Here is a 27,077-nt window from a genome sequence, read left to right on the forward strand (position 1 = left end):
CTATATCTCCGTAACCATTTTTAGAGCATCCAAACTTTTTTCATTTTGTTTGTCTAGTTGTCTTCTACAATTTAGTTCTAGTACCTTTTTGACCTAAATATAATGGTTTTCTTGTTATTTTTATTTTTACTCAGTATTGGTTGCGCGTGACATCAGTTTTTTAGTCACAGATTGTTTACAAAATCGAATTTGGAAAAATCTTTCCTCTAAAACTTTTTCGTTATTTTATGCTCTTTCAAAAAATGTACACTTATATTAATATACGACTAGTAGTGTCTAGTTATGAGCGGCTTTACTCTGTCGTCTGTGAAACTGATCACGGCGCAGCCCAATAGTTACCTTACGGTAGGTATTAGCAGCTGATGATGATTAATATATATATATAATCTTATCTGCCTACAAGTATATAATCGTGATGATTAAGTCTGTTTATAACCTAATTAAAATATCCATTTTTAGTATCAATTGATTTTTTTTTCAAAAAATAATAACCCTTCTCAAAACAAAATTTCTCTGAAGAGGGAAATGAAAGCTTTCTCTAATACATACTACGAGAAACTGAAATCTGTTTCTTTATTCGTGTCTCTGATGCCTTCTAAAACGTGCACAAACATGCAGCTTTCTATTTATTTTTCTGAAAAAAATCTTGTTTCCACAAAAGTTGTTTTTGCTACAATTCCTTCGATTTATGTACTACCATGGTACTGAACGAAATAGGCAGGTTTCAAAATTGTCTTCAAGAGAAAATCATGAACAATTTGCTATCCACTTATATATATATATATATATATATATATATATATATATATATATATGTGTGTGTGTGTGTGTGTGTGTGTGCTCTTCATTCTACAGAGAAATTTTGTGTTTTGACAAGGGTTATTTTCCGAAAAGCCCCTCTACTGATATTAAAAATGGATGTTTTTAATTAGATTATAGACAGACTTAATCATCACGATTATATACTTGTAGGCGGACAAGATTTTATATATATATATATATATATATATTAGTAACCATTAGTTGCTAATATCTACCGTTTGCGGAAAGATATCTATTGGGCCGCGCCGTGATCAGTTTTATACACGTCAGAATCAAGTCGCTTATAACTCAGACACTATTAGTCGTATATTAATATAAGTGTACATTTTTTGAAAGAGCATAAAATAACGAAAAACTTTTAGAGGAAAGATTTTTCCAAATTCGATTTTGTAAAGAATCTGTGACAAAAACACGTCACGGGCAACCAATACTGAGTAAAAATGAAAGTAACAAGAAAACCATTATATTTAGGTCAAAAATGTACTAGAACAAAATTGTAAAAGACAACTAGACAAACAAAATGAAAAAAAGTTTGGATGCTATAGGAGATATAGTGAATAATAGAAACGGCTAAAATTTCGGCTTTCTCCCCCTTCCCTCCTCTCCTGTGAATTTTTTTTCTGGCATGCGGCATTTTTGAGTATATATTCAAAAAGATATCTGATGCTAAATTGTTACATGATTTGCCTTTATAAATCAATTTTTAAGCCCCGATGCCTAGACTATTATAAGTCTTCGATCTTTCCATTCCAGTCCAACCTTCTTTAGAACTTCCAACAACAGTTCCGAACTCACGCGGTGAAAAGCTTTTTCTAGATCAAATTACAAGATATATCTTTCCCTTTCTCTGTAAACCTTTCACCGACCACCCTTAATAATCCAATTGCATCAGTTGTGCCTTTACCTCTCTTCAATCTGAACTGTTCTTCCTCAACTTTTTCATTTGTTCTTCCATATAACGTTCTGTTCTGAATTCAAAGCAAAAAATAAATGGTTAAAAAATATGTATATTAAACTGAAAATTTAGGAAACGGTTGGGTTTAGGATTAGGAAAGTGGTACTACATATGCATGAATTGAGCAACTACGATACCACGACTGGAGTTAGTTAATATTCCTATTGTATAGGGATCTGGCCTACGGTGTCAGAAAGCAAGATAGTTAATAAAGATTTATTATTTTAATCATTGATTACTCGTAACGTTTCCTTTTAGCAATGATGTTGTTCAATAGTATATGGAATTTAGTGTTTATAAATAAATAAAATAAAATCTTTCAGTTTTACGTCCCATGGTTATGACGGTTAAGCTAATGGAGACGGTGATGATGAGAATTGAATGCAATAGTGGAATAAATGAAGTGGAATTAAATGAGAGACCCGAGAAAACCCCCCCACACGGTATTTGTCCATCACGAAGTCCACTTGGCGCGGGCTCGGATTGAACTAGGGACTCCACGCACCAGAGGTGGATGCTGTATCACTAAGGCCTAGCGGCTCTGTTTATAAAGGAGTCCTGACGACTACAAAGGTTAAGTTGGAACTTTCTTAGGCTCGCTTTTGTGCACTGACCCTCGGAGACGTTGGGGCATTTTTCATAAATAAATATTCTTCCTTTCGCGCCTGCAGTGGGTGTTTAATTTGGAAAACGCTCAGTTTACTTTATTTCAATAGTGGAAAATGAGATAGGCATAGTTATTTCCATGGATCCACCGTTAAAGTCACCGTTACACATGGAGATGTTAAGAGATTGATGTAGTGTACGAGCTCGGTCGATATAAGGATTTACATATCCATTGCAAAGAGCAGCCTTTAAAAATTCACTTTCGTTCAAGAGTTATCGTGTAAAATTATTTTATAAACGTACGTTGTTGGTCCTGTTACCCATTAAGATATCAACGGAAAATTTTTGAACGGCCCTTAAATAGAGATTTCATATATATATATATATATATATATATATATATATATATATATATATATATATATATATATATATATATATATTGGATTAAGCACATCATACTGAGTTATGAGGTAGTTTTGATTTGGCTGCACTATATGTAGTTCTCGAGATATAAGGCGTACAAGAAAATACTTGGTGAATGAAATATATTGGATTTTTTGGATCAGGGCCCACAAAAATTTTTTAACGGCCCGTAAATCGAGTTTTCGTATTTTTTACGGAATAAGCACATCATACTGAGTTAAGTGGTAGTTTTGGTTTCGCTACACTATATGTAGTTTTTTTTTTTTTTTTCAGATATAAGGCCTACAAGAAAATTTCTGTCTGAAATATATTGGATCTTTTGATCCAAAAAATAATTGAAAAATTCGGTCCCGTTCACGACTGGAGTAACGGACGGATTACAATATTATAAATCTCACTTACGTGATCCTAATAATACAAAATGGCCCATAAGTATGTATATGATAAAAAGTTTAGATATGGCAACACTGTGCAGCCTGAGAGTGAGGATACTGTGCAAACTGTTACTGAACTTAAGAACTATTAGTGTATGCCAGACAGTGCGAGAGTGGCTGAACGAAACATTCCCGAATCGCTGGATCGGTCGATGTGGGTCTGTGAAGTGGCCAGCTCGATCTCCCGATTTGAATCACCTGACTTTTTCTTATGGGGTGTTTTAAAGCACAAAATGTATCCATATAACATATGCAATTTGGCGGAACCAGGGGAAGCTATATCACAGAAGAGTTCCACAGAATACCAGTACGGATATCTCAGGCTACTTGTGACAACATTATTCTTCGTCTCCAGGCATTTACCGATTTGAATGATGCATTGGTGGAGCATGACATGGAGAACAGATTAAAATTCTTGTAAGGAAAGGTATGAGAGTATGTGATTATGTTCAAGTTATGTTGCTAGCTTCTTTACTACAGTCTTTGAAACATGATATACATAATTATGGGCCATCCTGTAGTAATAGCAGTAACAGGAATGTTATAATGAACTAAACAAATTTAAATACTAAGGCATAGAGGTAACAAATAATTGCGAAGTCAAATAACTAAAGCAATATTTGATTGTATTTGATTTCATGTTATTACTTCTACTTTGCTGTAAGTTCGAAAAAAAGACGCAATAACAACAAACATTGAACCGAGTGGAAGAGAGTCTCTTTAAAAAAATATCCAGACTTGAACCTTAACTTCCGCTTTATCGTTATAATAATTTGAGTTTAGAATTAATCTAGCAGATTTTTCTCGCACGATTGTTAAATGGACCTATCATAATAAACAGAAAGTAAACAAAAATAACACAGGGACTCCATTTGTGCAGCCACTGCTCTGAACTGGGGGGGGGGGGGCGGTGGCTCAGTGGTAGAGCGTTCACCTCTGGTGCTTGGGGTCCCGGGTTCGATCCCAGCCTCCGCCAAGTGAACTTTGTGGTGGACAAACACCGTGCTCGTGGATCTTCTCGGGGTTCTCCCGTTTCCTCCCACTTTCTTCATTACACCATTTCACTCATCTCTCATCATCACCGTCTCCTTTAGTCTAACCGGCATAACCGTGGGACGTAAAACTTAAAGATTTCATTTCATTTTCATTTTCACTGCTCTGAACTGTACACGAACTTTCATAATTTTTCTCTGTCATAAAGTTGCCACATTATATATATTTGATATGTTTGAGGGGGCCGCGGTGGCTCAGTGGTAGAGCGTTCACCTCTGGCGCTAGGGGTCCCGGGTTCGATCCCAGCCCCCGCCAAGTGAACTTTGTGGTGGACAAACACCGTGTGCGTGGGTTTTCTCGGGGTTCTCCCGTTTCCTCGCACTTTCTTCATTCCACCATTTCATTCATTACTCATCATCACCATCTCCTTTAGCCTAACCGGCATAACCGTGGGACGTAAAACTCAAAAATTTCATTTCATTTGATATGTTTGAAGATAGGTTTAATTTGAAATTGCTAAAGGTGTGGTAATCTGCTGAGGGATTACTTCATTTGAAAATTGGATCAATAGAATTACGTATAATTTTCATTCCGGGACGAGGAAGTGAAAAACTGATAGTATGAACACATCCACCTAGCGTGTTTCTTTGAAAATACTACCAGACCTTATATTACTAACTTATTGGCCAGGCAGACTCGTTTTGATATATAATTAGCGTCATACTAAACGCCTGACTATTGCAGGGAACATATGTTAGTCGAACTGTTTAGTATGACACTAATAACGCGTCAGAACGACTCTGCATAAGACCCATCGTGCCTGTCAAAATTGGAGCTGCGAGAAACGCGCAAAATAAGTTTTGTTTTGTGAGACTAAAGGTAAGGCTTATTCTAGGAGCAGGGCAATCTGAAAAAGAAATTTAATAGGGCTTATTTTCTGGTTAGGTGTTATTTCCAAGGAAAGACAATAATTTTGTAATTCTCTTGATAAAAATATTGGTCCATTTGACTTTAAGAAAATAAATAAAATCATTAAATTCTGCAATATTCTTAGCGTTTAACGGAAAAATATTGATGAGACATATACAATCGAGAGATCTCATTATGCTGAACAAAACAATATGAGTAAGTGTAAAATATCATGCGTAGTTTTTGACAAAATCGAGACGAACGAGTTCGTGGTATACGACAACCATAAAACTAACGCAGTTAGTATTATCATCTAGATCTTCAACATGACACTGGTAAGACGACAGTACATATGCTAATTAATGGCATTGCACAGAATTGCGATTGTTCAAAGACAACACATAAATTATATCAAATCAACAGATCATGTTGAAGTGAGCAAAATGGCATGATTGACGGTACCAGAGATGGAGTGGGTCGATGGGTCAAGTGCGTAAAGATTTGTCAGTGGGTCAACATGGCTTGACTCACAGCAGCCCATCACCCACCGTGACCCACTCAGAACCACCGATCCACTCTGCTTGGTGTATTGTAGACAGCGGTGAACACTGGTGAATTTGTCTATGTTTTACTTTCAAGGACTCGTTTTCTTTCTTTTTTATTTGTTTCTATTTGCGTACCTGAGACGAATATCTCTAAGTGAAGAAAGAACTTCAGGCACTTTCGGATATTGATATTTGTAATTGTAATAATAGTAATAGAACCTACTACTTGGCTTTCGAGTTTTTGGAGGAACTAACTACTGAAAAAAAATATTTAATCACCTGTAAATAATTGATTGTAACTATTGTAATTATTACGTGTGTGTGATCATCACAGCCAAATTGCAAAGTCAAATGAAACGAATTTTCGTATATAGTTAACCCCCAATCCTAACTGGTATGTTACTATATCGTTTCCATTATAACACATATCCTAAGGGAAGAATAAGGAAGAATGAGGGATCGAATTTTTGCGAAAAAGTGACGAGCCGTTCAACTTAGGGACCTGAAATTCAGGATATTAACTCTATTAAAAATAAACAGAACGTCTTTTAGTACTTTAAAAAAGTTTCTTTTATGGGAGGGCCACTTTCTATATTAGGGAAATTATTAGTGGATTGATTTGTAAAAGTAATCGAAAACGATCGATATTATTTGAAAACCAAATTGAAAAACAATTATTAATTAAGACAAAAACTACAGTGCTTTGCATTTTATATGCACTGCTTTCTATTATAATAGCTGCTGAGGTTTAGGACTATTATCTGAAGTGTTCACGGCACAAGGCAATCAAGTCATAAAGTTGTGAGGAAAATACACATAAAATTTGTATTGTAAGCTTAATTTCATGGAAATTATAAGTTTGTACAGTATGTTTAATTCAGAGATACAAATAACCACTCGCCCGGGGCGAGTACTTCATCGGTACGGGCGAGTTTTTAAGCAGTAAAGACTATAAAAGTCACGATTGGGATGTTAAATGTGGGCTAGTAGCATTTTTCTTGAGCTAGTAAAATTTTGTTGCTTATTTGCATACCTTGTTTAATTATATGTTAAATTTTATACCGTTTTCCGCTTTACGCTGTTCTACTTTACCTTGATTTGAAACTTACAAATTTCATCCTGTTTTTCACTGTGAAGTATCTGTAATTTAACAAGGAAATAATTATACATGATAATTAAATTGAAATTCTTTGTAATTTGGCCCATGACAAATAATTTAATATTTTATATCGTAAGGTATTGGAACAGGGCTGTACGTGAGTGATTGACCGTAGAAATTCAAATTCCTATTAGTGATAATTTCAAAGCTGCAACCATAACGTTTGGCCTTGAGAATCCAATTCTTCAACGAATGCAAAGCTCCAACTGGAACGTTTGACCTTGAGAATTCAATTCTTCAAGAAAAGCAAAGTTACAACCATAACGTTTGACCTTGAGAATACAATTCTTCAACGAATGCAAAGCTCCAACTGGAACGTTTGACCTTGAGAATACAATTCTTCAACGAATGCAAAGCTGCAACCATAACGTTTGGCCTTGAGAATCCAATTCTTCAACGATGGGAGACCCGGGTTCGATTCCCGGCGGGAGCTCATGTGGTTCGGATTCCACGTTAATCAGTAGGTCCACGTCTCATATAGCCTCGCTGCTGAAAGGGACGCTAAACTAAATTCAACTCAACTCAACCAATTCTTCAACGAATGAAAAGCGACAACCGTAACGTCTAATCTTGAGAATCTAATTCCTCAACAAATGCAAAGCGAAATTGTAACTTTCGACCTTGAGAATACAATTATTCAACAAATGAAAAGCTATAATCCTGACATTTGACCTTGAGAATACAATTCTTCAACAAGAGCAAAGCTATAATCTTCACGTTTGACCTTGAAAACACAATTCTTAAACAAATGCTAAGCTACAACAGTAACTTAGATTTAACAATCTAATTCTTCAACAAATGCTAAGCTACATCCGTAACTTTGACCTTGAGAACAATTCTTCAACACATCCAAAGCTAGAACTATAACGTTTGACCTTGAGAATTCAATCCTTCAACGAACACAAAGCTGCAATCGTATCGTTTGACCTTGAGAAGCTAGTTCGTCAACGAACGCAAAACTGCAATCGTAACATTTGACCTTGAGAATCCAATTCTTCAACGAATGCAAAGCTAAAATCTTCACGTTTGACCTTGAAAATACAATTCTTAAACAAATGCTAAGCTACAACAGTAACTTTGACTTTGACAATCTAATTCTTCAACAAATGCTAAGCTACATCCGTAACTTTGACCTTGAGAACAATTCTTCAACACATCCAAAGCTAGAACTATAACGTTTGACCTTGAGAATTCAATCCTTCAACGAACACAAAGCTGCAATCGTATCGTTTGACCTTGAGAAGCTAATTCGTCAACGAATGCAAAACTGCAATCGTAACATTTGACCTTGAGAATCCAATTCTTCAACGAATGCAAAGCTAAAATCTTCACGTTTGACCTTGAAAATACAATTCTTAAACAAATGCTAAGCTACAACAGTAACTTTGACTTTGACAATCTAATTCTTCAACAAATGCTAAGCTACATCCGTAACTTTGACCTTGAGAACAATTCTTCAACATATCCAAAGCTAGAACTATAACGTTTGACCTTGAGAATTCAATCCTTCAACGAACACAAAGCTGCCATCGTATCGTTTGACCTTGAGAAGCTAATTTGTCAACGAGTGCAAAGCTGCAATCGTAACATTTGACCTTGATAAGCCAATTCTTCAACGAATGCAAAGCTATAATTCTCACGTTTGACCTTGAGAATACAATTCTTCAACGAATGCAGAAGTGCAACAATAAGGTTTGACCTTGAGAATATAATTCTTCAACAAATGCTAAGCTACAACCATAACTTCGACCTTGAGAATCAATTTTTTCAACAAATACAAAGCTACAACCGTCACATTTGACCTTGAGAATCCAATTCTTCAAGAAATGCAAATCTACGACCGTAACTTTCACCTTGAGAATCCAATCCTTCAGCAAATGCAAAGCTTCAACTGTAACGTTTGACCTTGAGAATCCAATTGTTCAACGAATACAAAGCCAATTTGATCTTGAGGCACACTAGTAAAGAATTTGCTGGAGTTGATAGCGACATACTCACTCCTTAGTAGTTTTAAATGCTAACGTTGTGCCTAAACAAAATGCATTAGGACTACTGAGGTCAGTATCAGAGATGGAGTGGGTCAAGTGGATCAGTGGGTCAAGATTTGTGAGTGAATCAGTAGATCGTGCGTCAACAGGACGTGACCCACTGCGACCTACTACTCACGTGACTCACTCTGATCTACCGACCCACTACGACACATCGACTCGCTCTGCTCAATGCATCGTAAATAGCATTTTCTGAAAACTGGTGAATTTCTCTACGTTTTTCCATTTTGTTACATTTTCATTTGTTTCTATTTACTTATCTGAAATGAGTATATCTAAGTGAAAAAAAGAACTTGAGACTTTCAAATTTCATTCTATTTTACATTGTAAAATATCTGTAATTCAACAAGGAAATAATTATATATGATAATTAAATTGATATTCATCGTAATTTGGTCCATGACAAGCACTTTACCATTTTATATCATAAAGGTCAGATCATCCGGTCTTGTAAGAGAGCGGTGCTTGAGTGATTGACTGTAGAAATTCAAACTCCGATTAGTGATAATTTCACGCCTTTGTTTTATTACAAGAGTAATACTCTTCAGTCGGAGGGTTCGATTCCTGGCGGGGGCTCATGTGGTTCGGATTCCACGTTAATCAGTAGGTCCACGTCTCATATAGCCTCGCTGCTGAATGGGACGTTAAATCCAAACCCAATTCTTCTTGGGGGCGCGGTGGCTCAGTGGTAGAGCGTTCACCTCTGGTGCTTCGGGTCCCGGGTTCGATCCCAGCCCCCACCAAGTGAACTTTGTGGTGGACAAACACCGTGCTCGTGGGTTTTCTCGGGGTTCTCCCGTTTCCTCCCACTTTGTTCATTCCACCATTTCACTCATCTCTCATCATCACCGTCTCCTTTCGCCTAACCGGCATCGTGGGACGTAAAACTCAAAGATTTCATTTCTTTTTTTTCCAATTCTTCTTCTTCAGTCGGAGGAGAGGAGGGCGTAGATCATGGATAAGAGTTGATGACAATGCCTTTGGTGAGTAGGAGTGAATCACAGTAGGTCGGAGTGGGTCACGATGGGTGGTGGGTAGTAGTGGGTCACGGTGGGTCAGAGTGGATCAGGATAGGTGGTGGATCAGTGGGTCGTGAGTCAAGTTTTCAGTGACCGACGCCATTTCTGGCAGGCACGCACCCAGAATTTTTGTTGGAAGGGTTCCAAGCTTTGCGGGGAAGATCCGACACTACAAGTCACTACATCTATGTAGTATTGAAGTGGTATTATTCTGCACACGAAAACTCGATAATTAATTGTAAAATACTTCCTTCTATATTTTCAGAAAATAATAGAATTAGATTGTTTTTGTAAAAGCAATACTACAGATGAAGTTTAAGATAAAATTTTCATTCTACATCAATTATTTCCATGTTAAAGAAATATAGTTTTATTGAGTTAGGAAGTTTGGGGGAGTCCGGACCTGATGGCGGACCTCCTTGACTGTAAATTCTAATGTATAACTTTCTATAAAATCAAGCGAAATGAATTTCTATGGCGCTTAAAGGTATGCCTCTTGTTAATAATAACTGACAGTTCTTATTTTGCTGTAGCAGATGGTAAGCCTATCTATTATTGTTTGATTAGAGGGGCACGGTGGCTCAGTAGTTGAACGCTTACCTCTGATTCGTTGGGCCCCTGGTTGAATTCCCGGCCAAGTAAGTTTGTGGTATACAACACCGTGTTCATAGGTTTTCGTGAGGTACTCCCGTTTCCTCACACTTTTTCATTCCATCATTATTATTTACTTGCCTTAACCATCGTCTCCCTTAGACTAAAGGGCATAATCGTGGGAGGTTAAACTGCAATATTTATTTTTTTCTTTGTCCTACCCTACGGTGATACATGTACTCTAAGAATCACACAGATACCCTAATATGTTTCCACATACTGCTTCTAACAATAAGTGTAAATGAGATTCCTAGAGAATATACGCTGAGAAAAAGATATATGTGGCGTACTTAAAATTGTATGTTATATTTGTAAATCCTGCAGTTTTCAGACTTAACATACAAACTAAAAGCGCATGTTTTATAGCACTTCCTGTGTAAGTGTTCCATCTATATTTGCTTTTCATATGAAACAATATAAGCGGTCAGGATCTCACGTACAAATAAACGTATATAACATATAGCTGACAAAGGTAACAAACATATATGTATGTAATGTAAGGAAGACTGTTAGATATCAGACATCCTACAACAGCATGATATAACACCTAAGGGCAGTGCCTATGTAGCATACGGATAACGTATGCTCCGTACTGATTTCTGTAGTAAGCAAATACTTGTACAATATACCGCTGTCCGGAGAACGGATATTTCTCAGTGTAGTGATACTACTAAGGGCGAAACGGCCTTTTGTAACAAGTAAAATCAAAGTCATCACATCTAAAATTAAAAATCAATCAATTAATAAAAATCAATCAATCAAGTTTTGCCTAGCCTAGAAAAAAAGTCATTAGTTCTACCTGATTACATCCTCAGCACTTGGGTAGATACTATATAAATTCTTCTAGATTTCGGCTGAAATAATCATTCGTGATCACAAATAAATGATCAGATTGTTTTAGAGGTTTTAAGTAACTGATTGAATTGTGAAGAAATAATTGAATTTGATTGAATTGTTGGTTGATTGAATTGAATTGTATTCTAACTTGACTGAATTGTATTTACTTGTCGTTACGAGGCTATATCAAGCGAGATCTACAATTTAAAGCGGGATTTGAATCAGTAAAGTTCCTTCGATGCCCCTACTGTGAACCAAACCTAAGACGTGGCATATGCGTTAACCAGTAGACTTGCGATGAAGGAATTTTGAAAATTCTCCGAAGAGAAGCACACAATTAATATTTCAAGACTAACCAATTAAAATTGTTATATTCCCCATTTACTCTATTTTATAAAATTAGCTGTTAGATATTCACTATTTCAACCTATTGTGTTTATATTATTTTTATGTGCTGGTTTTAGGCTATTCACTTTGATGGTAGAACTGAGGGGCAATAAACTCCTGAACCACTCGATTGATATTGATCAAACTTTCAACATAGATGAGGTTCAGGCCTGGGATCATTTTCATGATTTAAATTTGTCGGAGCAAAGTAGGGGAGGAGAAGGAGGGGGACAGAGTGACTATTTTTGCAACTTAATAACTCTCGAACTACACTGAAAAAAAAGTTTGGTCAAATTGACCAAAAAATAGTTCCTGGGTACCAAATCGTTTGGTCAATATAGCGCCAACCAAACGCTTGGTCACCAGCACTAAATCGTTTGGTCACGATTTGTTTGGTTGCAGGAACCTATTATTTGGTTACCAGTACCAAATATGCATTTGGTAATTTTGACCAAATAATGACCAAACAAGTAGAATTTGGTTGGGAATACCAAAAATTTGGTTAAAATGAACGAAATTTGGTTCTTGGAACCAAATAATTTGGTTGCAAATACTAAACGCGTATTTAGTGAATTTGACCAAACCATTTGGTAGCAATTACCAAAGACTGTTGCTATAGGTACTAAACTGAAAATAATACGAGGGTTATCACAAAATTCATGGGAAATTTTTTCTAACGAAAATGGTAACAAAGCAAGAAATTTTTAACATGCAAATGGAAAGTTAATACATATGTAAATATTACGTATAGATTGGATATAAATACATATTCCCATAATACGAACAATCATTTTTACTTTTTTTTTCTCGTGCTATATTCTGATGGAGATGTGTATGTTTACACAATTCCTTACATGTAACGTTTACGTATATGCTAACCTTCCATTTGGATATTTCAGAAGTTTTTGATGCGTGACCATTTTCGTAAGAAAGAAAAAAAAAAAGTTGCCATGACTTTTGCGGTAACCCACATATAAAGTTAGAAGTTATTGCTTCTAGTTACTAAGAACTTCTTCAAAAATAAGATTTACATATACATTTTGAAGCAACATACGAAATATGTATACGAATACATGTAAATTTAAAACTCTATGTATATGTACACAAAGTTGCAAATCAATTTTTTGAGGAAAATAGAACTATTTAATATATAAAGAATTTACACACAACATTTTTCTACAAAATCATTTTATTGTAAATAATAATAGTAAAAAAACAGCAACTGAGTCATACAGGTTTCAAAATTAAACAATGATATTAACATCTGTTAAAGTACTGAAAGTAAGATTTTTAGATCAAATTCAAAACTTCAAGAAAAAACGTAAAGAACTTAAAGAAAACTTATGCTGTAATTTTACTCCCAGTAAACAGCATTGAAGATTTTTCAAATAAATGAGAAACTAGTTGCTGAAAAACTTCGCATACGTATTTAAAATGTTAATGCAAGAAAAAAGTTTATCTACGACTTTGGTCGGAAATACATATTTACGTAACTGGGGCCAATTTAAGATAATCAGTAGAATTGTTCGCAGGAGCGGCTACAATGAATAAAACAACCGAGAAACGTCGCACACGTGTTCAGAACCTCACTATAAGTAAAGAGTTTATTTGCGACTTCGGTTGGAAAAGCCTAATTACAGAAATGAGGCCAATTGAAGGTAAGTAGAACATACTTACTTTTCCGTAATCAAACGTTTCGGATCAACTTAAAACAACCCTCTCGTATCGAGGTACTCAACCGTATGCAAAGTTCCTCGATTGTTTTATTCAATGTAGTATCCTACGATCAATTTAAATAATTACATTAATATATTGATAAATTGAGAAAACAACCAATTTTGTCACACCAAACCCTTTGTAGGCACGAAATCAAATATATACAAAGACTGAAAAACATATAACTGAACCGGAATTCCAACCTGGAACCTCCCGCTTACCATGCAGATGCGCTACCACTGCACCATTCAGTCCGCTCCCAGAACAGCCATACATTCTTCCACCTTGTGGAACAGCATCGTTATAAAGAGTGAAAGAATGTATTGTTGTTACCGAGAGCGGACTGGGTAGCACATCTGCATGGTAAGACGAAGATCCCGGGTTCGAGTCACGGCTCAGACGCATTTCTTCACTCTTGTATGTCTTAAATTATCTTAAATTGGTGTCATCTGCATAATTAGGCGCTTCCGACCAAAGTTGCAAATAAACTTGGTTTTCTTATAATGAGGTCCTGAATACATATTCGAGGCTTGTCGGTTTATTCCTAGAATAGCATGCATGTACATGAATACATGTACATTTTCATGAAGTTCTAATACATGTACACACATATATGAACAAAGTTATAAATCAACTTTAGGAGAAAAATAGAACGAATTTAGGATATAAAGCATGTACTTACAATACTTTTCTACACAAGAATTTTATTATAACTGAGTATAGCAACTGAGCCATACAGACTTCAAAATTAAACAAAAATATTAAATTCAAAATTAAACAATGATATTAACATTTATCAACTGCTGACTGAAAATAAAATAGCATTTTAGGCCAAATATAAATCTTTTCAAAATTACATAACGAAACTAACTGTTTACTGAAGATAAAGTAACATTTTAGGCCAAATATAAATCTATTCAAAATAAAACAATGATATTAACATGTATCAACTGGTTAGTGAAAATAAAATAACATTTTTAGGCCAAATATAAATCTTTATAACAAAAAAGGTAAAAAAACTGTGAGAAAAGTTATAAATTTACTCCCACCAAACAGCATTGAAGATCTTTCAAATAAATTATAAACTATTCTTAACTGAGCTAGACAACGTGCTCAAGGGTGTGGACATATGTTTTAAAACTTTTTTGTGTTTAACGCAGAATTCCCTAAGGAAGGGGAACATCTTTGGCTTCTTCTGCAAAAAGTTGTATATGACATAAGTACTCCTCACGATAAACAGACGATACACTATTGTTGGATATGATTTTTTTTTTTTTAAACTGATATGAAATATCTGTAAACAATAGTGGTCGAAACAGATACAACTACTGATATTTTATGCTTGCTTGAATCACGTTTCTCTAAACAAATGTTATTTCAGTACCATGCGTTATACGTAATTGAATGAATTATATGGAATTGTTTGTAACAATGCCTGTTTGTTCAATTTGCAAATCAAATTTTATGCTAGTAGCAACACTTATCCTTCATTTAAAGCTCAAACACAGAATATCCTTCAATGGAGTCTTTAGATGTATTGATGAAGGTTGTTTTCGCGAATTTCAAGGGGCCAAATCACTTAGAGTTCATTTTCGGAGGAAACACAAAAATCTATATTGCAGACGAAAGTTATTTAACGTAGCTGTATGTAAAGCAGCTCCTTATTCCGTAATTGCCAACAACGAACACTCAACGAATGTTGCAGGTCTCTCGTTTCCATGAAAGGTTGAACATCACCCATTACCTGTTGGAATCAGAGAGAGGTTAACTGATCATGTTACATACTTAAATAATTTTTCTTACATATAAGAACAAAGACACTTCTTCTTCCTCAATAGTCTGAAGCATTATTTATTGTACATTTACAATGACATATGCATTTTGCGCCTATAAATATATGTTATTTTGAAGCTAAAAAATTGGTAAGTAATACTAATACTGCAAAGTTTTAAAAGCTCTTAAATGCTTTAAAAGCTGCAAAGGTTTTCAAAAGCTATTTATATCTGACTGCAAAAACGATACGTTCAAACAAGGACAGAAGCTACTAAATTACGAAAACTCGACAACTTGTCCTCAAATAGACTTAAGAACTTCCTCACTAGCATTTACCAACAGAGAATATAGAATAGATCACATTTATGCTCAGTAAGTGATTTTGGTTATTAAAATGAAATGAAATTTTTGAGTTTTATGCCCCACAGTTATGCCGGCTACGCTTAAGGAGACTGTGATGAGAAATGAATGAAATGGTGTAATGAAGAAAGTGGGAGAAAACTGGAGAACCTCGAGGAAACCCACGCACACGGTGTTAGTTCACCACAAAGTTCACTTGGTTGGAGCAAGGTTTGAACCCGGGACCTCATGCACCAGAGATGAACGTCTATCACTGAGCCACCGCGGCCACTGTTTGGTTATTATTAAATAAATGTATCGAGTTCGTATTTGTTCACATGTAATGAAACGTCGTAGCTCAGCTTCACACTCCGAAAACAGGGTTCTTGGCGTAACCTTAATTTTCTTTCCAACGTGTGTCTTTGAAGAGTGTGTGTGTGGGGGGGGGGGGGGGGGAGAATTATTGGCGAGAACATTTTCATACCACTTTGAAAGGCACAAATTACTTTAGTTTACGCTACAGTCCTCCGAACTTAATGATCGGAGATAGGGGAAGAAGACCAACTCTATTAATAAACAAGTTGTTGAACCTTTGCTGTGTGATCTCCAAGCATACCCCAAAATCCCAGTCGGACTACGAACTGTGTTACGTATTCTCGAAAACTGAACCTTTCGTCCACGCCCGATACAATTGGATAATTATGGATAGCCAGCAATGGATAATAATCTACTTCTCTCTCTCGGGGGCGCGGTGTCTCAGTGGTAGAGCGTTCACTTCCGGTGGTTGGGGTCCTTGGTTTGATCCCAGCTCACGCCGTGTAGACTTTGTGGTGCACAAATATCGTGCTCGTGGGTTTTCTTGAGGTTCTCCCCTTTCCTCCCACTTTTTTCATTCCACCACTTCATTCATTTCTCATCATCACCGTCTCCTTTAGCCTAACCAGCATAACCGCGGGACGTAAAACTTAAAAATTTCACTTCATTTCTTTCTTTCTCTCTCGTCCTCACGTTATTTGAAATTAACAATAAACTAAGTTATGTTTCTGTATGAAATATAATGCCAATCAGATGTTTATAAAGAGTTTGAAATGAAATGTGAGAGTTTATCTCAATAGTTTTTAAATTTTGCACTCCAGGCATGGGCCTAGTTGGCTAATAGCAAGTGCGACCCCGCTTCTGCCCCTCTTAAGATTTTCATTGCCTCTCTCCACCGAAATATTGATTTAACAGATCTAATTCTCATATTATTCATGCCCATGCCAGATCCATAAAAAGACGTAACTTTATTTTCTTAACAAAACATACGTAGTTGACACCTGATCTGGCTGACCATGATCAATCAATAGAATAAAATATACTTTACTTACATTAACATGACAGAAGAAACTATCCTGAGACTCTTTCACAGTTGGCTTCCAAATTTTCTTCGATGTTTTTATGTGATGTTGACCTACACAGGGTACCAAGCAATAAAAGTAGTACACTGGATCTGGTATCTAAAAATAAAAATGAAAACTATACAATAGAATATAAAATAAAAAATATTTTTACCGAAATTGTTTTTTATACGCGGACTCCTGCATTATTATATCTTCCATATAAAATCTTAAAAATTATATACTATTTCGATTAAAATGCCTACCGGACGTTTGACAGTAGTTTGCAGTGGCAAATGCCCCACCCATTACAGCTCTGTGAATCAATTCCATTATTTTCTATATTAATTTTAATGCTTAATGGTTTGAAACAAATCTGCAATGTTTGTGATGGATAAGAAAGAACTATATGAATGAAAGTCATTTTGTTTTTAGTAGTGAACTATTTTGCAGTGTTATAAAAATTATATCTTTAATCATTAGTAACTCAATATGAGTGAGTTTTGTTTTACAGTTGAAACTATGGTAGACTTAAAAACTATGCCAATTTAATAACAAAACCGCAAGTAGTAGACACATAACTTTCGGTTCCAATACAGGGAGAGAGAGATAATCTGTTCTTCGTGCGCTGAGTCTATAAGAAAAACAGATTTCTGCTATCCGTTATAATTATTAGGAATCAAAATTGAAACTACAATAACTACTAGTTTTTACTTCTCCCGGTTTCAGTAGAAAAAAAAATCGGATGCTGTATGGATGCCACTATTTTACCGGAAGTAGTAGTATAGCTTTACTATTTTCGGTTTTTGTACAGAAACACCGGTTAATGTGTTTACTTTACTTGAGACGCTAAATCGAATCAGGGAAACAGTTTCTAACTATCAATAACCATGTTTGATTTATAACGATCAATGTTGAAACCCTAAACGACTGATTCATACCACTTCCGGTTTGAATAGAGGCTTATCTGGAGAAATGAGATCTACTCTTTGAATCAATGCTGAACAACTGAGTATATATTGTACGTATAGTGTCTACTACTTACAACCAATGTATAATTATTAATATGATCATTACAACATACTTGTTGCAATAAAACTGGATTCAGATAGAAAAATCTACTTCATTCATACAAGTAATTACAATTTCAAGTTAATGAAACAGAAACAAAGGAAGAATTAAAGAACACAAAAATAATATTACCTTCTGTAACACTTTCTGTGTCTAACAGACTTAAAAGTTCGACTGCTGGAGCGTCATGTAGCCGTTTCTTCATTAGTTTTTCCAATTTTTTACTGACAGAATCCCATTTCACGAACAAGGATGTATGATCAGGATATAAGTCTTTGAAATCTTGATCAATCTGGAAATGGAATTCCATTGTATTAAAACATTTACATTAATAACATTATTTCATTAATTTTTAAGAATCACAACTTCCTTTACGTGCATAAATGAAATTTCTTAACTGTAACAATTTCAATACAAACTACTAGTTACAGCGTGTACTTTTATGGACTTGGACTTGGGTTCAAATTCAACCTGCTTTCCTCTGGTGTTGTCCAACATCTTGAGGAAATTGACTTACTGGTAGCTTAAATAAGTAGACCACAAAAGCCAGAAACGTAGTGCAAGATGTTACATTGACGATAATTGCCAGTTAGACCCATATTGAGGTTGTGGCATCACGGGCTTTCGTCGTGTTATAATGGTTTTTGGTTATATAGGTTAATGTAAACAAAGGTCTATTTACTCGGATAGATTAGGCAAGGATGGGGAAAGTATTGATCTGGACTTAATATTACAGGTACCATCCCGGTATTTGCTGGAATGACTGAGGAAAAATCCACGGAAATTTCAGTCACGATGACCGGATTTGAGCCCGGAAGCTTCCGAATGTAAAGCCAAGGTTCTACTTTCTGAAATAAGGCCGCTAGGGCTTCATATTAATTTGTCAAAGGACAAAGTGAAGAAAATTCTACAATATTGTTAGCGTTTATCAGACAATAAAACCACTATTTGCTATCTACTGAGTAAAAGAAAAAGACTTATTGAATCGAAAAGTACTTCATGCATTTAAAAAAATCACCGTCAAAGTTTCTATTGCTGTGCATATGCTTGGTTGGTACGCAATCACAAGAAAGATTGTTTATCAGTCATGTAAGTATTGTTCTTCTGAGATCTCGCTTTCATAAGCAAGTGACATCGTGTTGTAAGAACTCAGTTCTCAATTGTTATCTTACTGAATATGATACGTTCCTTTCCATTGCAAGGTAAAGTCAGTGCACGTGTTCGTAATGTATGGCCACGTAATCATATGCGTCTTAAAAATGGAAACAATAATTTTAGGTTTAGAGTATTTGTTTTCAGACTTGCGATTGAGCTTTTCATCTAGTTGTTCAAAGGAAGATCGAGTTGCTAATAAACTGAACTTAATCCTTTCCCACTTTGTGTTACATGCATGTGGATGAATATGTTATAAAGAACCAGCAAAAAAGATTATTAGACATGTTTTAGTTCTTTTAATATGCAATCTAAATACAATGCAAAATGTTCACTTTTTGAAAAGGAAACTGCAAAAACTTTCCAGATTCATTGATTGCCTCTATCCTCTTTCATCACCGGAGCTAAACAGGAAGGAATCTATAGTTTGTAGTTGAATCTGAATTACTTTTATAAAATTATACACCTACCGGGCATCGAACCGATAACCACCAACCTACAGGCAGTTCAGACCTGCTTCAAGATATCTCAACATTCATGAACAGATATTACATAAGAGGACAAGGAAGTAATTCATGTCCACCATTTATATATATTTTTATTATGGTTTTATGACAACTAAGGTCTATTAGCTCACACATACAAATACCTACACTAGTATATGTCATTTCAATATTCAGTATGACTATCCTGAAGGCTTTTACTATTTTCTTGTCAAACGCGACACAATTTTAAAGAAAACTTCTGTTCTAAAAAGTACGTTATGAAAAAATCAACTTCTGGACGTGAGCAAAAGATTTTGTATGAGTGTTCTCAGCCCCAAAGGATAATTCAATGCTTGTAAATTATGGCCTATTCAGTAACAACACAGTCCTTAGTAGTAAAACAGAATGCAGGTTAATTAAATGAATCTTACCAATGTATATCCCAAAGGCTGCTTCAATGCTGGCCAAGTTGAAATTATTTCATGAACAGTTTTGCCCTCTTGCTTGCATCGAACTTTCAACGTTTTCTTCCAGTGATCAAGTACTTCCTGCCAGGGCTCGACACTATGCTTTAGCCACGCTAAGCTGTTTTCAATATCTATGCCACATTCTGAAAGAGAAGAATAAACTTACCAAACAGATCTGCATTACATTAAAAACTCAATAAATAAATTCCTATATTTTTTCAAATATCAGTTAAAATGATTCTATATTTTCATAAGTCTTCTGTACAAGTATTTATATCCATATGTAATATATAATAAAGAAAGAAATATATTTACAAAAAAAAAAAAAATGTTCTGGAACTGTTCCTGTGAAGCTGAACTTGAAATTTGCCTTCATATGGTAATCTATATTTCCGGCACAAATATCGAATGCCTTTCATCAGAATGGTTTAATTCTTCAAACATGTAGAACTGATGTAAATTACATGTTCTAGCTTAGTACTTCAATGGTATAACGTAATAGTGGTACTATATAAGTATAATGACTATCTACGACGAAGAAAGTCGCAAAAATATTTAGTAATATATGCTACTTATGATTTCTTATCAACAAAGTAACTCTTGTAATGAAGGATTTGAAGATTAAGCATACAAAATTTGGACTTGTTCAGTCTTGTAAATAGAAACACATAGAAACTAAGTATCGATTAATTTAGTGCACTATTTAATCCTTAATAGATTAGTTGGTTGCTTAACTGAAGAGTAGGTGAAAAATTTCTCGACTGTAGTTTCATGTTGTAAACAGTAAGAATATCTACACAGTCCCATTATTACCTTATACTATTGAAATACTCAGCTTGAACGCATATACACTTTACATTTTGAGCCATCCTGATGAAAGGCACACGATATTTTTGCCAGAAATACATATGAACATTGAAGAACCACGTTTTAATCTTACAGGAACACTTTCAGGTTAGTATCGACTTATATTAATGTGTTCCATACGTTCAATTAGCAGGAAAAAAAAAAACTAAACCATTTTTTAAAACATGGTTCTTGCAAACCCTGGCACAAAATAGGTAAATCATTGGCAGTTTTTAAAGTATGATCGGGGCCTCGGTGGTTCAGTGGTAGAGGGTTGACCTCTGACGTGTGAGATACTTTGTTTGATTCCAAATCGCGCTAAGTGACACCGTGTGTGTGGATTTGTCGGAGTTCTCCCGAGAAGATCTTTTCATTCAAATCTTTTTCGTCAAAAGTACTTGTCAAATGTTTCCCGACCATATATCAACAGTTGATTTAGCTTCATAGGCTAAAGGAGACGGAATAAATACAAACGAATTATGATTAGGAACTTAAGAGCAGAGATGCTGTTTACCTAGATCAAATTTTATACGAAATCGAATCCGGGTATTTTCACTTGTAGTTAATAAATACTGAGGTAGTACCTTTAAGGTTTGCACCTTTTCCTCCTGTTCCTTTACAATTTTAAAGATCCTGCATATTGTGGTGTCATTTCGCTTAAATTGAAATAACCAAAAATATAACTGAATACCAATCTCCTCGCCCTCCCAGCTACTCTAGTGGATAACGGGTATATCATTGATGTATGTGGTCCGGATTCAATTCCCGGTGTGAGCACAAAAACATTTGCGAACGTTCACTTTCATTAATCATCTGTTTACTTTAGTCTAAACGGCATAACCGTGGGACGTTACAAAAACTCTTTCAATGCATCTGATGCTTTCCTCGTATCGTGATGCAAATAAATTTTCTCGGGGTATCAGCCAGGTGATGTGTTTGTTGTGCAAAGTCTCGAGAACAGACATTGTTCTCATGATACTGACCCTGATGATGAGAACAACGTCTGTTCTCGAAACTTTGGACAACGAGCACAACACGTGATTGATATCCCGAGAAAAGTTACTTGCACCAACAAAGATGGAATAAATAACACGCAGGCTGTCACCAGATTGAAAAGTGAACGCAAAAATCTTTTACATTTCGACTGATAATGAATCACATTTGCACAGTTCATATGTGCAGCATAAGTATCACTGTATCAATTGATATTCAAGTGACTTAAGACAGAACACTTACAAAATCTGTCAGCTTGAAGAGCTTCGGACTCCGAGACTCTGTAGAGAAATTTGTTTCTCGTTTCAGCATCGTATCAGTTCCTCTTTTAGTTGGTGCTGGCATGGAACAACTGCTTTCTGTAGTTTCAGATCGAACTGACACTGAGTCATCTGGCGTTGACACTGATGGTGAAGCAAATGAGAGAGAACCGTCATCTAGCACATCATAAATTTCAACTGTGTTTGCTTCTACAAATTCCTTAAATTTTGCTAAGAACTTTGCACGTATCCCTATTTTGGGAATTAACTGAGTAATTAGTTCATCAGTTAATGAATTAAATGCTGCTTCGTCGATTTCCTGTTCTGAAATGTAGATTGAAAGTTTATAATTAACCAGATATTTACTGAATATCAAAAAAGAATTATACAATGGTGAAAGCATTTAAGTTTTATTACACTACCAAGCGAAATTTGGTATGTTACGCGATCATGTGCCACACAAAGAGTATAGGAAATTGCTCACCCCAGTTTTTTTTTCTTGGGCTTTACAGAAATGGGTGTATTTGGGCAAAGCTAAAGAGAAAAATGTTCATAGTAACTTCATACTTCAGCTTCATACTGTAAAAGTTACAATGGTATAGAAGCAACAACAAGAATTTAAGAGCATTTTTAACTCATGCAAATAATTTTGTAATTTGGTGCATAACGAGTACCTATGGATAACAATAAGTCTAATGCTAACCGATTGTTTTCAACGACTTATGTACTTCTAACAAACAATGAAAGGTTCTATGCAGAAATCATAGCCTGTCTCCTCTCTCTCTCTCTCTCTCTCCTCTTTGCAATTTCTGACATTGGTCGTTTTGCTCCAAACCACAGAATTATCTTTTGGAGATAATACACTATTCTCTGAATGCTTTGAAGAATGTAATATTTTCCGAATACCTAATAGAAGTTACCTAATAAGAAGTATACACTCGAATATATATAGGGAGGGGATAGTGGTTCATGTTACGGAAGCACAATTTTGTAAAATTTACAGAAGAAATATGACATAGTGTACACAAGCTGAATTTTACGTTTACAAGTGGAGCGTTACTAGTGTCAAAGTATGACAAGTGCTATTGAAACTCGTATCATTGCAATATCCCACTTCTTTTCATATCTTTACTTACGCGTATACCCACCATCACTGACGTGCCCGCTCCCTGCGATGCCGCTTCGGCCCACCAAATTTGCTTTGCCCTGACTGTTAGATAGCATTCGCGCTTTTTAGTGCCCACCTAAATGAAAAAAAAAATGAAATGAAATCTTTAAGTTTTACGTCCCACGGTTATGCCGGTGAGGCTAAAGGAGACGGTGATGATGAGAGATGAGTGAAATGGTGGAATGAAGAAAGTGGGAGGAAACGGGAGAACCCCGATAAAACCCACGAGCACGGTGTTTGTCCACCACAAAGTTCACTTGGCGGGGGCTGGGATCGAACCCGGGACCCCAAGCACCAGAGGTGAACGCTCTACCACTGAGCCACCGCGCCCCCCTAGTGCCCACCTAGCACAGGTTACTTTTATGCACTGTATATTTATGACAATCAGAAAGATTTATTTATACGCAAATCGTAAAAGAACTGTGACTTTTTCACAATTACTTCTGGTGGGGCCATCGATACTTACCTGTGATTAAGTGAGATATTTTCATGTCGCCCAGCGTAAGTCTTTTAGGAGTCACTAAGAAGTAAATTAGTAAAAATTATATTTTTTTCAACGATTATTTCGAGTGGTGTACCGAAAATAAAAATGCACGCTTTTGAAATGAATTCTTTAATTTTACGTCCCACGATTATGCCGGTTAGGCTAAAGGAGACGTTGATAATGAGAGATGAGTGAAATGGTGGAATGAAGAAAGTGGGAGGAAACGGGAGAACCCCGAGAAAACCCACGAGTACGGTGTTTGTCCACCACAAAGTTCACTTGGCGGGGGCAGGGATCGAACCCGGGACCCCAAGCACCAGAGGTGAACGCTCTACCACTGAGCCACCGCGCCCCCCTAAATGCACGCTTTTATCAGCGTATGTCACGAGAAATATCGATTTCAAAGGTAAGGATTCTATATTTGGGTTCCATGAAATGTTCTTTCAAAATTATGCTTTAGGCTATATTTCGGATGACATTTAGTATCTCTCCCAAATCCATCGACGGCTCAGGACCCAGTACTGTGACTTAGAGTAAGCTGTTGTTAACTACCTCGTTTATGCGAATACCCACCGTCGCTGACGCGTTTGCTCCCTACGGACGCAAATCGTTTCTAACTGTCGGGGCCCCGCTGCTACGCTTCTGTTCTGACTCTGTTCGATAGCATAAATGGTTTTCCGTGTCCATATAGCACAAGTTGGTTAGTGTTTTATGCGTAGTTTTTTATGCTATACGTTCGCACTGTACTTATACTCATGACTACTTTATATTTACAAATAACGAATGGTAACCCCTACCAAGTAAGTCAGACTCAATACCAAGTGATCTGGAGGAGAAACTAAATAATACACCATATTTCTTCCGTAAACTTTAGAATTTTGTTCATCTGTAAACTATAAATGCACAAATTTATTTTGCAAACTACCAGCGTTAGTGTCACTTTATTTACCCCTTTCCGGAAGTATCTAGTGGTAATAGAAATTACCCCAACTCTTGCCCCTGCAATTTTATACCCTGCTCTAGTGTCGTCAATGCCCCCCTTATCTATATGTAAGGGCCTAGGTTTAACTTAATAATGCCCGCTCCGGGTGGTATACCGGTACTCACTTTGAAGCGAGAAATTCCTCTCTATTAATTCTATGAAAATGGATCAAAAATTCCCTAACCTTAAGCTAACCCGTTCCTACTCTTACCTTACTCTAATGTACCCTACCCTACTCTATTCTACACCCTTTGAAAGCGGTTCTACATATCGATGCGCAGCTGGGGCGTGCATTGTAAAGTTTACCAAAGGTGTATTTGATACGCCAAATTTACAGCCAATAGAATAAGTACATATGAACTAACAGCAAAATTAATAGCTTATATACGAAAAAGTACACTTACCTTGAAACATGTCGATTAGCTGCGGTAAATTCCAGCTTCTTAATAAATTTATAACATAGGCATCCATTACGTCGTTGAAAAGTGAAAATTACTCGTTGAGAAAGTTGTATAGTGCAAACCAACCTCATTTACACACAGTTCTTTTACTTCCAAGACATGTCCCTTATGATTGTTGCCCTACGTTTTCTTTTCCTTTTTATTTTTACGGTATAAAGCGCTAATGCGATCCACACTTTCGTAATCGAAATGTTTATCCAGAATGCAAATAAACACACGTGACCTTGTAAATAGACATTTTGGTCCGGAAAACCAAATAATTACCAAATCAGTTAAAATTTCGTTCGCATAACCAAATTAATCAACCAAATGTTCTGACCAAAAAATATAGTGTTCATGACCAAACACGTTTGGTCAAAATGACCAAATTTTGGTTAAATTAACCAAAAAAACTGACCAAATGCTCTGACCAAACAAATTTGGTTTTCCTGACCAAGCCCTTTTTTTCAGTGTATCCGACCGATCTCAATCAAATTTTCAAGATACATGAGGTTTAGATCTGGAAACATTTTTGTAATTTCACTTTAACAGCAGATTCTAGGGGTTGGAGGACGGGAGGGGCACATATACATAAAAACAAATAAAACCTAATAACTTTTGAACCATCCAACTAATTTCGATCAAATTTTCAAGATATATGAGGGTGTTTCTTATCGTTTCACTTTGACGAGTCAACGTAGGGGAGGGGGAGGGGAGATACATATAAGAAAATAAAATAAAAATGATTGCCTTTGTAACTTCATCACTCTTGAACCGCCCGACCGATCTCAATCAAATTTTCAACATACATGAGCTTAGAGGCAGGAATTACTTTAATCTATTCACTTTGACGATGCAACATAGGGAGGAGGGAGGCGGAGAGAAATTTAAAAATGATCAAAAATGACCGATATTAGTATTGAATCCATAGTTTTCTGGGTCGATGAGAGAAACAGTGACACTTCTGATGCTGTTTCAATCCAAGTTCAGCCCTGATAATTGAGGAGGGGGAGGATATAATGTAGGGCAGGCCTGTCCATGAATTGGCTCCCGGAGCCAAAGCGTGAGCGGGCACGAGCGAAGATAAGAACAGGTGAGCACAGGTGCTGCTAGCTTCGCTTCTTCCACTGCATCCGATAAGTGTTGCCAACCACACATGATGGCAAAAAACCTATGACCAAGCCTGGCCAGAAATTCGCACGATGATAAGCATTGAGCAGACGCAAGCGTGAAATGTGCAGGTGTGCTCTCCCCCTCCCCATTTCGAAAGCAGTGACGCGAAAACACTGCAGGAAATAAAATTGGTACGTTTTTTGGTTGAGGAAGACGCATGATAGAGGTTACAGTTAGCGTTGAAGTAACTAACAAATGAACAAGAAAGAAAGAAAGAAAGAAAGAAACTAATATTAAACATGTCATCTTACAGACGTAAAAACGACTGCAAAAATCGGAAACGAATTGTTTCAGACCTTTTTAGCTTGCTTACACAATTCGTGACGTTGTATTACATTAGCACTCGGTCTGTAATTTGTCATTCGCTTCACGTTTGCTAAGTTGTAAACGCCTTTCGTTGCTAGATTGATAGGAGAACGACGGGGGGTTGAAAATAATAATAATAATAATAATAATAATAATAATAATAATAATAATAATAATAATAATAATAATAATAATAATAATAATAATAATAATAATACGCATTATTATTATTATTATTATTATTATTATTATTAT

General features: G+C 36.0%; 2 protein-coding genes across 4 annotated transcripts in view; one reads left to right on the forward strand and one right to left on the reverse strand.

Moving 5' to 3' along the window:
- The first annotated feature begins 13,334 nt into the window (after window positions 1-13,334).
- LOC145665976 (uncharacterized) overlaps window positions 13,335-27,077 on the forward strand; it is a 101,132-nt gene continuing 87,389 nt past the window's right edge. The window contains exon 1 of the mRNA XM_081733083.1: window positions 13,335-13,449. Coding sequence (XP_081589209.1) covers window positions 13,335-13,449 — 115 coding nt within the window. The remainder of the gene's footprint in view (window positions 13,450-27,077) is intronic.
- LOC145666492 (uncharacterized) lies at window positions 14,717-25,812 on the reverse strand. Of its 3 annotated transcripts, XM_081733755.1 has the most exons (5): window positions 25,308-25,579; window positions 20,135-20,313; window positions 18,199-18,358; window positions 16,987-17,115; window positions 14,717-15,251 (listed from the first exon to the last, which is right to left on the reverse strand). In XM_081733755.1, the coding sequence occupies exons 1-4, from the start codon at window positions 25,372-25,374 to the stop codon at window positions 17,006-17,008; spliced, it is 516 nt and encodes a 171-aa protein (XP_081589881.1). In that variant the 5' UTR covers window positions 25,375-25,579; the 3' UTR covers window positions 14,717-15,251; window positions 16,987-17,005. The 3 variants fall into 3 exon arrangements, with proteins under 3 accessions (XP_081589881.1, XP_081589883.1, XP_081589882.1); XM_081733757.1 differs by lacking the exon at window positions 16,987-17,115 and having other exon boundaries at window positions 25,308-25,578; XM_081733756.1 differs by lacking the exons at window positions 14,717-15,251; window positions 16,987-17,115; window positions 18,199-18,358 and adding an exon at window positions 22,253-22,593 and having other exon boundaries at window positions 20,170-20,313; window positions 25,308-25,812.

This window comes from Thermobia domestica, chromosome 12 (assembly GCF_964235325.1).
Source record: "Thermobia domestica chromosome 12, izTheDome1.hap1.1, whole genome shotgun sequence".
Taxonomy (NCBI): domain Eukaryota; kingdom Metazoa; phylum Arthropoda; class Insecta; order Zygentoma; family Lepismatidae; genus Thermobia; species Thermobia domestica.